This window comes from Lissotriton vulgaris, chromosome 11, assembly GCF_964263255.1.
Source record: "Lissotriton vulgaris chromosome 11, aLisVul1.2, whole genome shotgun sequence".
Lineage (NCBI taxonomy): Eukaryota > Metazoa > Chordata > Amphibia > Caudata > Salamandridae > Lissotriton > Lissotriton vulgaris.
The window spans coordinates 352,917,154-352,929,576 of record NC_141699.1 but is presented as its reverse complement, the minus strand read 5'-3'; the positions used below and the strand labels follow the sequence as shown (position 1 = coordinate 352,929,576).

At 47.0% G+C, this 12,423-nt stretch overlaps 1 protein-coding gene across 1 annotated transcript in view; it reads right to left on the bottom strand.

Annotated features, from left to right (window-relative positions):
• Positions 1–677: 677 nt before the first annotated feature.
• Positions 678–12,423, bottom strand: part of LOC147679761 (uncharacterized) — a 204,905-nt gene continuing 193,159 nt past the window's right edge. The window contains exon 5 of the mRNA XM_086942475.1: positions 678–1,325. Within this exon, the coding sequence (XP_086798601.1) occupies positions 867–1,325 (459 nt within the window). The 3' untranslated portion in view covers positions 678–866. The remainder of the gene's footprint in view (positions 1,326–12,423) is intronic.

Here is a 12,423-nt window from a genome sequence, read left to right as displayed (position 1 = left end):
ACATAATAGGTTTTCTAGTGAAGGCAACAAAGTCCACCCCGGTGTAAACGTGGCACTTCCCCTGACTCCAAACAATCTCTACACAAGGAAAGGGGAGATGTGGCTGAGCGGCCAGATCTGCTGACTTAGGAAAAAATGTGCAATATAAACTGGTTCTCTTTTAAAGTGCTCTTATGCCCTTAGACACTACATGGAACTGCAAGAAATTAAAAAAAGGACTATGGCCCCTTAATCGTAATACTTCTAAAACTACAGATCCACTGTTGCATCTTAATCGTGAAAGAACCTAAACATTCTCACGCTAAGTCATAGTGCGGACAGCTCTTGTTGCCTCCTGAGCCTCAAAGGTCATAGACCAGGCTGTTAAGTAAAATATAATTCTATTTGCTGGTATGGGTCATATTATTTGTGGACTGAGAAAGTAGGCAACATCATATTGTGTTTAGCATAGAATGGCTTGAAGGGGCCACCTGGGGATAAATGTTGCACTATATCTCAAAACCCAAGTGAACACCTTTAAGTAAAGGAATATTCTGGAATGCCTATTGCTTTTGGCTGTTACAACTGCAGGACTGGGTAAAGAGAACTGTGTTTTTTTTAATCTTCACTTGCTTAATAGCTTACAATAGGCACCAGTACATGCCACTAGGATTGATCCTCTCTTTTAAGCAAACAGTAAATGTTCGACATTTTATTTGTGAAGGTAAATATTTTGCCATCTTTTGTTTATACTTAAATTACTTTTTTTCGATGCACATCAGGGAAAATTGGTGGGTAGGCGGGGGTGGGGGCAGAAAGAAGCTGGAACTATTTACATTCATTATAAATGCCATATTCTGGACAATATAGGAACTGAGGAACGCTATTTACATGTGAGTCTTCCGTGTGGGAATCTGTGGCAAAGAACCCCACCTTGCTGGCTGCACAGCAGAAGGACCAGAACTTTCTCTGGCAAACGGACGCTGAAAAGAATTTTGAACCCTTTCGTAGATTTGGGAACAGAGTCTGAGGCACGTGGTTTTGATATCATCTTCCTGGGCAATCCTTACCGTTGGGAAGTCGATCAATGTTAGTTTCCGTTTCCTGTAAGGGGCTATGGGAGGCTGCTCATTTTTGGGGGGTAATTTTGGGAAGTGCATTTCTTTTCTCTTTAGCTCAACACTTTCGACAGCATGTACTTCTTCACTTTCATCTTCATCTGCATCACTGGGCGATAGATCTTCAGTCTCCTGAAAGTTCACCGGCGGTCTCTTTATTCTCACGATTTCTGGAGCCGTCTCTTCTGTCTGCTCTTTTTCCTCTGGGGCCACAGCAGCCTCATTTATCTTCATAAAAATAAAAAAAATAAAAAAAATTCAGGTATATTAGTTTTACATTTATCCCACAACTCAACTACGTATCCGATGTAAGAAACAGATGGCAAGATTAATTAAATTGAAGTTTATTAGTCACAAGTGTAGGCAAAAAGGGAGACAACAAATTAAGTGTCCACACACCCATACCACCAATCACCTCTAACCGCTCTAACAGTCAAATGTTGTTCATGAATGCACCACTAAGGAGCTCTCGTGGGCAACATATAAGGATATAACACACCTCCCTCTTTATGCCCAACACACATATAAATGAAATAATACTACATAACAAAAACAAAACATTTCGCAATCCCTAGGACTAACGTAATGACTAACTGGCAGATGCATCAAGCAAAATACCTCCTGTTAAAATACCGAATCGGTAAAACAGGCCGATAACAAACGCAAAACCAGAAAATGCTACGCATCAACCCCAAATCGGTAAAAAATAAAGAATCGCTAAAAATATCCCCTCGGTAAATTACCGAATCGCAACTCAGACAATCGGAAATAACGAACACCAAAGCTGACCTCGGAAATACCGAATCGCTATTAAAGAATCGCAATGGAATGCATGAAAAATCGCTAATACCGAAAAACCCAAAAATCGCTATTTAGCATGAGCAAAATAAGGGGAATCTCAAACAGGAGGTAAAGTTATTTGAAGGATAGGAAAAAAAAAATCTTATTCACAGCAGGTGCTGACAATCAGTAACCCTTCACAAATGCCCTGGGAAACCCCACAAGTCTTCCAAAATGGCTGCCCTCTACGTGCTTGCTAGGAGGAGGAGGATCAACGCCCAGGCTCAGCGCCGGAGGATGATCCAGGACAGGGTCTTCAGGGTGCGCATCACTTTGCTGGGGCAGACCCAGGAACAGGTGCACGATAAGTACAGACTCAACCGTGCCATGATCATATGGTCGGGATACCCGTCACCCCCTCCCAACACAATCCCCAATGATGGGAAGACGGGCACAGTTCTTGACTTTTGGAAGGCGGGAGGGAGTTACCCTCCAGGCCGTATTTATTAAAATATGAAACAAAATTAAAACATTAAAATAACAGTTTCATATCATGTACAATTTCATTTTCACATTACGATGTTTATTGGCTAACCTTAACACAGTTCTAATACAAAGGTTCTCCTAGCCGATTCTAAACATCCTGCAAATGCATATACTCAAAACTAAATTGTACATCCTAACATTACGGGCCAACGGCAAGGTCGTAACCGGTGTCAGATCCCTAATACCAGAACTCCCCCCTCACTTGTGAGGGGCGCCGCACAGGGACTGTACCTCTGTGCCAACTTCCAATTTCCCTTGTCTTAACGGGGGCCCCATACTTACTCGACGCCATCTTAGTGGTCGTCCGAGGACTCGTGTGAGGTGTCTAGAAGGTAGCGTAGACCCCCCTCCCACCCCACACTGCTTACCACATTCGCCGTCGCGGATGTCCTGGCCCCGGGAAATTCCCAGGAGGGGCCCGTAGCCCCTCCTCCCTAGGGCGGGGTCTTGACCGCCTTCCCTTTCGGCGGCCCCATCCTTAGAGGGGTACCGCCTCCCTGTGTGAGGGGCCAATGGCCGCCTCCCCTCGGGTGCTCCAATCCATAATGGGTGGCGCCCCCACCTCTAGGGATCTTCCAATTACTGCTCACCGATCATGACCTTACCGCCCGACCAAAATAAATACGACAGTTTGAACCTAATGAGGACGGAATAAACGGTTTAGACTGGATATTACACAATCACCTTTATTTTCACAAGTAACACATCATCAACTAGGCTGTGATACTTCACCCAAGAACAAGCTAAATAGCAACCATTTTTATTATCCTCGAAACCGGCAATCCAGACTTTATTAAACAACCTGAAAAAGAGATAATATCACCGTTAATCAACTTTATTGCAGTACTACTCGTTGCCATAAGGGGCTGGTGGGTGGGTCAAAATTGGCTCCTTGTTCCGTCTCGGGCTCACGTGCAACGATGAGGTGCAGCTTCCAAGCACAGGAACAAGAGGATGCTTCTTTAGATTGTTGCTCTTTTATTCTTCCTCGAGAGGGCGTGTACCCTCCTCCGATCCGCCTACGGGGCGTGGCCAACGGTGTAGGTGTCTAGGACAACCCCTCTTGGGTGGGAAAAGGCGCGCCCCGGCTACGCCGCTTCGGGCATACCAGCCGGGACACGCCCCCCGCCCAAAATGGTTTCCCGGAGAGGTCAGGGCACCCTACCATACGTTCGGGGGGACCGAGTGGTCGCCCCTTTCCATATGGTCGGGATACCCGTCACCCCCTCCCAACACAATCCCCAATGATGGGAAGACGGACACAGTTCTTGACTTTTGGAAGGCGGGAGGGAGTTACCCTCCCGGCCGTATTTATTAAAATATGAAACAAAATTAAAACATTAAAATAACAGTTTCATATCATGTACAATTTCATTTTCACATTACGATGTTTATTGGCTAACCTTAACACAGTTCTAATACAAAGGTTCTCCTAGCCGATTCTAAACATCCTGCAAATGCATATACTCAAAATTAAATTGTACATCCTAACATTACGGGCCAACGGCAAGGTCGTAACCGGTGTCAGATCCCTAATACCAGAACTCCCCCCTCACTTGTGAGGGGCGGCCGCACAGGGACTGTACCTCTGTGCCAACTTCCAATTTCCCTTGTCTTAACGGGGGCCCCATACTTACTCGACGCCATCTTAGTGGTCGTCCGAGGACTCGTGTGAGGTGTCTAGAAGGTAGCGTAGACCTCCCTCCCACCCCAAACTACTAAGTTTGTTATTAACTTTCTTTACCGACTGATTCAAAGCTGACACAGAGAGGGCCCCCCGCCACACCCTTCTAGGAATCATGTGTGACCATGCAATCGTGCACCCCGGAACCCTTCTCGCCAACCAACTCACTGTGGATAAAATGAACTCGAGAAGTACTCGTCGACCAATGGTTACCAAATCATTGCCCCCAAGATGTACTATGATTACAGACGGCGGCGACCTCGTCGGCCCTAGCAGTCCCTCCATAAAATTTTGAAACTGGTCAATACAGAGTCCGCCCCTTCCGTGGAAGGTCACCCTGCACCCGTATTCCCCAGCCACGTGAATCATGTCACCTGCTTTGAATACGTCCGCGGCTCGCCTCACGTATGAGTGGCCGACGACCCACACCACTCTTCCCTCAGCCGGTGATCTTTGACCGCTGGTCCCCAGGTGTCGGGTCAACTGCACAGTCCGCCCCGCAAAGCCTGCTCGCGAAACTGTAAACCAAATAGAAAACAAGAATGTGAGTGCATGACATTAGCTTCACAACATGTGCAACCGCACATACCTCTTATAACAATTCGAGGACCAACGCCCCAACTGTTTCACTTTTTCAACACTCAGACCCCTGGCTGTAGCCTCTGTAGCAGCCCCTATCCGGAAGGAATGGGTGCCGAAATCGCTCGGGTTCAAGCCCGCTGCCGCGATTGCCATTGTTAACACCCGCTGGAACTGAAACCTAGTCAGTGGGGTGGCGTCGGTGTGCCTCAGCAAGCTTCCCCCCCATGTTACAGCCCTTTGCGCTAAATACTCCTCCACGCATTTTACCGGGCACATGGGAGACCCTGGAATCCGCTGCACTACCACACAGTCCCCGATCGCTCCCTGATCGGTCTTGGACCTGGCTATTGAGACTACCATCGTCTCACCCTTAATTTGAATGTGTTCTCGACACAGACCTCCCCCCGTATCCTGCTTGTTCCTTGCTACCAGTTCGCTCACCCGCATAGCCCCATGGAATGCTAATGCAAAAGCGGCCCGGAACAGCACTGTCTCTGATTGAGATGAACATGTTGCAGGGAGTACGGACATTAACAGAGACAACCTCTCTAGACCTATCGGGTGCCTCTCATCCACTCTACGACCCTCAAGGCGTTGCCACCCACGCAGAGCCTTCCTTACGAGAAAGGACGAAGTGGGGTCCTGGATGCCATGAGCCTGCGCCATGAAGGCAATGGCGGCCCTGTGCCTATTGGCCGTGGCCAGTGATCCCAGGCACGTGTTTTGCCCTAAAGTGGACGTTTAGTCTCATACATAGCAGGACAATTTCTTTCAGCAGTCTCAGAATCCATTTGCAGCGTGCTGCCTGATTATTGATACATTCAACAACGGTCATATTATCAGACCAGAATACCACAGTGAGATCACGAAACCCATCTGGCAATGTTCTCAAGGCCACCAGAATGGGGAACAGCTCAAGAAACCCAATGTTACCTGTGAGCCCACTATCATGCCACCACGCCGGCCATGTTCGTGCCGACCATTGATTACCAAAGATGGCGCCAAATCCCACACTCCCTGCCGAGTCGGTCCACAACCCCAGCTCCTCGGAGGAAGCTGGCGGTTTGTTCCACACGACGCGACCGTTGAAATCCGCCAGAAATTTATTTATTTATTTATTTATTTTTTGCATTTGTAATGCGCACAGATACCCACAAAGGGTTTCCCGGCGCCAGCCATATGCGCATATCCTGGCGAACCTCTGCTGTCAGTCGTGTGCGGTGGTGCCCATCCTTGAGGCCCACCATGGCTTGTGCGATAGAGCGAGAAAAGGTGCGAGCCATCGGTATCACTCTAAGGGCAAAGTTAAGCTGACCCACAGCTTGCTGCAACTGATGGAGAGTTACTTTTTTCTCGCCGAGGCATATTTCAAGTGAGGCTACAAATTTCATTACCTTCTCCTTGGGCAAACGGAAGCACCCCTCTACAGAATCGAGCTCAATTCCCAGAAACTCGAGTGTAGTAGACGGCCCTACCGTTTTACCTGGTGCCAGTGGCACGCCAAAACGTTTCATGAGATTACAGAATTCCTTCAAAGCCTGTGCACATTCCGTGTCCCCAGCTGCCCCCAGGAACAGAAAATCATCAAGGTAATGCATAACCTGCGTAAAGCCCGTGGCTCTGGTGAACGCCCATTGCAAAAAGGTACTGAACTGCTCAAAATACGCACAAGAGATGGAGCAACCCATCGGCATACATTTATCCATGTAGTAGCGTCCTTGAAACACAAAACCTAAGAGACGCTGATCGTATGGGTGTACCGGGAGCAACCGGAACGCTGACTCGATATCTGATTTAGCCATCAGCGCTCCGGGCGCCAGGCGATTCAACATGGCGACGGCCTCATCAAAGGATGCATACCGCACCGAACAAACTCCCGGGTCAATCGCATAGTTCACCGAAAGACCCCTAGGAGCGGACAAATTATGGATTAACCTGAACTCACCCTGGTCCCTCTTGGGGACTACTCCCAACGGTGAACAAACAAAGTTCACAACAGGCGGGTTTTCATAGGGGCCCGCAACCCGACCTCGGGCCACCTCTTTTGCAATCTTTACCTGTACCACCGCCGTATTTTGTTGAACGGATAGTTGGTTCTTACACTGTGCTTCCCCCCTGAAATCCCCCACCGGGATGCGGAAACCATATGAGAAACCGTCTCGCAACACCCCGGCAGAGACATGATCAGGGTATTCGTTCAGCCAAGGGATCATTGCCATGATATCAACGGGAGTAGGTAACGGTGCCCCTCGGTCGATGTTAGACCTGTTTGGCCCCCCCTCTACCTCCTGTATCACCATTCTTGGCTCTGCACGAACTCTCGGGGTGTGAAGACTGTCCGCACCCTGCACACTCATGCCTGAACTTGCATGTCCCTTGTGGCCTCGTGCATTTACCCCTGTTAAAGCTCCAACAGACCCCTTTTCTACTCGAGTTCCCGTTATTCTTTGTGTGCTGATCGCTGTTGGCGCCCGCCCGAAAGGGCGCCGCCACATAATGGCGGGGAGGCTCTGCCCCATTCCCGCCGAAAGAAGACGACTTCGTCGTGTTCGGCATAACCTGCTTCTGCCAAGAAATGGAGTCGAAACAATCCCACGTCAGGGATGAGTCGTGCTCCTTGGCCTTACGAAATTTGTTATCATACCCATCCATTGATTGCCTTCATATGTTTCATAAAATTCCATTATACGTGTCTGGTAACAAGCTAATCCCGACAATACTTCAGGCCTATGTTCCCCCATGATTGCAGTAAACATTCCAAACGCTCTGGCCCAATTAGCGATCCTTTCATCTACTCTGAAACCCGCCATTTTGGCACGCCATACACTCGGATGCAACAACTCCTTCTGATTTCTAACGTGCTCAATCTCGTAGTGATCGGTCAACAGCGAAAACATGTTCACATATTTATCCGCCCGAATCCTTTCTTTCACATCCATCGGGATATGTTGAACCACCTTTTCCCTCCTTGAGGGTAACGATCCCTCCCCCGCCATTGGCAACGGCTGCTTACCCGAACCAGTAGCTGGACTTGTTGTAGCCGTTGTTCCAACGCTCGACGCCAGTTGTTCCGAGGGATTCTGCAGGGAAACAAGAGGACAAGGTGCCTTCGCAGCATCTCTCGATTGCCGCAACTGCTTCATTATTAACCTGGCCTCCTCGGCCGTGTCTCCCGGTGCCACAGCACCCTCGTTGCTCTTGCCTAACCACGCCGCCAACTGTGCGGCCAGTTCGGGAGGCATATCCCCCTCGTTCACGGGTGTAACTACCACAGGGATCGGCTGTCCCGTGTTTGGGATCGGAACTGGGGCCTCAACTGGACTGACCGGGCTCGCCGGAGGTGACTCGGGCACCGGGGCCTCCTCCCCTGCCGCCCTATTCCTGGCCCTTTTACCTCTCCCGGCAGGGACTACTCCCGGCAATGCTGGCCCAATGACTTTCTTCGGTCTACCCGTACCATTCATTGCCGCCATCTGCTTCTTCATGTTCGCCATGTCCTTCACCAGCATGCAAAGCATTTGTTCAGTCCCGACCTTCTTTCCGACCTTCTTGCCAGGCATCGTTCACAGCTATTCGATTCGAGGTCCTGGATCCAAGCTTCAGAATTCCTGAAATGAGAAACACAAAAATTACAAGTTCTCAAAATTGGCTCCTTGTTCCTTCTCGGGCTCACGTGCAATGATGAGGTGCAGCTTCCAAGCACAGGAACAAGAGGATGCTTCTTTAGATTGTTGCTCTTTTATTCTTCCTCGGGAGGGCGTGTACCCTCCTCCGATCCGCCTACGGGGCGTGGCCAACGGTGTAGGTGTCTAGGACAACCCCTCTTGGGCGGGAAAAGGCGCGCCCCGGCTACGCCGCTTCGGGCATACCAGCCGGGACACGTCCCCCGCCCAAAATGGTTTCCCGGGGAGGTCAGGGCACCCTACCATATGTTTGGGGGGACCGAGTGGTCGCCCCTTTCCATGCGCCTAATAGCAGATCTGGAACCATTACTGCAGCACGAGACCCGTAGGACCAACACCATACCAGCCCATGTCCAGGTCCTATGCTGCCTGCACCTGCTGGCTTCTGGAAGCTTCCAGGGGGTAACAGCTGAGACTCGAGGCGTGTCGCAAAGCGCATTATCACACTTCTTCCACCGGTTCCTAGAGGCCATGCTGACATTCATAAATCAAAATGAATGAGAAAGAGTCCTGCACTCGGTTTAAACAGTGTTTTTGAATATTAACACGGTATGTGTGCTGTGTTCGATTAGTGCCTGCCCACTGTGATAAGAAATGTGTGGCCTGGTTCCAGAAGTCACCAGGACTCTAACACGCACTACTAAAGATACAAATTCTCCTATAGTTCATTCAAATCAATTTTTATCAATATTTCAAAAAGTAAAGTATCACAATTACATTTTATTTTCATACATGATTGTTTGTAGAGTCAGCAATTATTTCAACATTGTAACATCTTCAGTTCAAACAAAATTACGTTTCCAAAGAAATAAAAACCCAATGCATTTCGGGGCTATGGCCCCTTCGTCGGGGGTCTGTTTTAAAAGAAAAGAAGAAGGTAACTTTGTTACTTTTGAAGCTTTCGGAGGATTACTAGTTTCTACAATTTATATATTTAATGGTTCTTACCACGAGAGTGGGTAAACACAACCAGTCCTTTACTGATTTGTTTTAGCCTTTTAACAGTGGAACATCTAAAGAAAAAAATATTTTAATTATTTAAAATGGGGTTTATTTTATTTAAACAAAAACTACAGGTTTTTTTTGATGAATGAGGTTACCTGAATCTTTTTACGTATTTTGATATCTGCAAAAGAAGTATTGCTTGAGGTTACTTGAAGGTAAACCAAACAAGACATTTTTTATTTTTAGTTAGTTTACACGCGTGCATATGCTCACCTGTGGATATTCTTAAATGCGCATACGTGAAAAACCCTGGATGGGACAAGAATTACAAGTGCCCATGAGTATGGTATTATGCTTTTTGAAAATCAAATTTATGGGTTTTCAAAGGTTTGAAAAAGGGTTTTACCTGCGAGCCTCGTGAATATAACATCGGTCTCGCTATTTCTTGAATCACGCTTCACTGCGGATACAAAAAGATGGACCCGTTAAGGAACTCGCTCTTGATTTTACCAGTCGGTGCATTGCACCTAAAACAATTACTCAAGAGTAAGCTTACCGTTTACGTGAATTGTTTCCTTGCATAAAGCGTCCTGCGCCAAGCCTGTTGACCGGAGCTATCACTAACGAACGGTTGCCCTTTCTTTATTGTTAGTTTGTTGCTACACGACGCGCAGCAATAAACGAGGGGTTCTTGTTAGTTTGAACTATTTTGGCCGCCATTATCAAATGGTGAAAGTTGGTTATTGGTTAGTTATGTGCACTTATTGTACGTTATTTGAAAGCTCCCTCACAAACAGTAATTAAGGGTACATATGCGATTGCGTGTGAATGAAAAAGAGTAGAATAAAGCAAAACAAATATAAATGGAGAAAATATAAATACAATACAAAACATTGAAAAAAATGACATTAGTCTGTATGCTTCCTCCTGCCTATTTACATTCTATTCATTAGCAAAAACTAATTTATTAGAAAAGCTTTATTTTACTGCGTTCTTACACATTTATATGTGTATGCTAGTGTTGTGTTATGTTGTGTGAACATACATTTCACTGTGTGTTTGAGTCCCTAAGGGGTCAAGTATTTGAATTTCAAAGAAAGCAAATCATCTCCATTTTATCATTTAACCCATTTGGGGTAAGTGTTTGCAATTTACGTATCCAGAAAGCTTCTCTTTGGAGAAGGATTTTCGCATTGTCCTGTCCTAATCTCTGCGGAATGAGTTCAATGATTTGAAATCGCAGTTGAGCTATAGAGTGGCCTGCTTCTATCCAATGCTTAGTCAACGGAGATGTGTGATTTTTATTGCAAATTCGACTTTTGTGCTCAGAAAGTCTCAATTTAAATTTCCTGTTGGTTTTCCCAATATATAGTAGTCCACATGGACACTTAATTGAATAGACTACATGCTCCGAGTTACAATTGGTAGTGTGCCTAAGTTGTATTCTTTCACCCATACGCGGGTGCAGTAGGACATTTCCCAGTATAGCATTATTACAGTTCTTGCAGTTAAAGCATCGAGTTGGGCCTTTGTAGATTTCTTGTTGTTGTGTAGTCCCCTCATCCTTTGTTGGTTTATTTAATAGTTCTTTCAAGTTTTGGGCTCTTTTATAAGCGAATAGTGGCTTATCAGCGAACAATGTCCCGAAATCTTTCTCAGCTAACAAGATCTCCCATCTTTTCTGGATTATTCTTTTTATATCTCTCGAAGCTGTCGAGTATTTGGATACAAAGACCATCCTCTTGTTGACTGACTTGGGTTTTTTTTGTAGAAGTTCGGTCCTTGGTATTGTTTTGATTTTTTCTATGTGCGCCTCAAGCAATTTTTTGGGGTATCCTCTGTCCAAATATCTTTGTTTTTGTTCTTCCAGACTTTTCTCGCATTGTTCTTTGTTGGAAGATATCCTCTTTATCCTCATGAACTGAGACACAGGAAGATTATTAATTAGATTCGCCGGGTGAAAATTTCTATACAACAATGCTGTGTTCTTGTCGGTTGCTTTTTTATATATTTTTATTTTTCGAACCAGGCCACACATTTCTTGACATTCATAAATCGCCACATCACCTTCCCCACAACCCCCTAGCAGCTGACCCGCACCAAACGGGAATTCTACCAGGTGGCATAATTCCCCCATGTGATAGGGTGTGTTGGCTGCACGCATGTCCCCATCTGTCCTCCAACATCCACCGAATACATATACCGCAACCGGAAGTCATATCATTCTATTAATGTGCAGGTCGTGTGCAATGCTAAGTACATCATTACGGACCTTGTGCCCAATTCCCCGGGAGCACACACAACGCTTACATATTCCGTCACTGTGGCCTCCACAGGCGCCTGATCAATGGTGAATTTGGAGAGGGACACCTACTAGGTACATATTGATGCATCATCGTTCACTCCATCCCCACATGTATCATTGCATTCATGCTGATTACCATTCTCTCCCCATCCTGCAGGTGACAGCGCGTACGCATTGCGTGAATATCTACTCACTCCCTACCTCAACCCAGCAACACCGCAAGAGCAGCGCTACAACAGAGCACACATCAGCACAAGGAATGTGGTGGAGCGTACATTCGGCATCCTCAAGAGTCGCTTCCGAATACTGCACAAGACTGGAGGTGCCTTGCAGTACGACCCAGTGACCTGCTGCCAGATCATAGCTGTCTGTACCATCCTGCACAACATCGCCACCCGCAGGGGGATACCCATAGAGGTGGATGGAGAGGATGAACTACGTGCACAGCAAACCCCCCCCCCCAACACCAACAGGCGCATGTGCCCAACACAGCAGAAGGGCAACGGAGGCGGACATACATCACACGGCATCATTTCTGAGACAGGTAAGAGAGTGCCTTGACAACATGATTTGGTTTGGAAGGGTTTAATGGTCATGAACACCTGACTGATGCAGAAATATGTAACTCAAACATGATGCAGCTGCAGTAGAAGTTTAACTTAAATTGTCCCTTCTCAACACGGGTGATGCTTGTGGCACTATAGTTGGCCCATGGTTATTTCACCATGGATAGTGAGACTTTGCCACATGTCTACTTGCGTTTGCCACGTACCCCCAGTCTCCTGTCCCGTGACTCCTCCG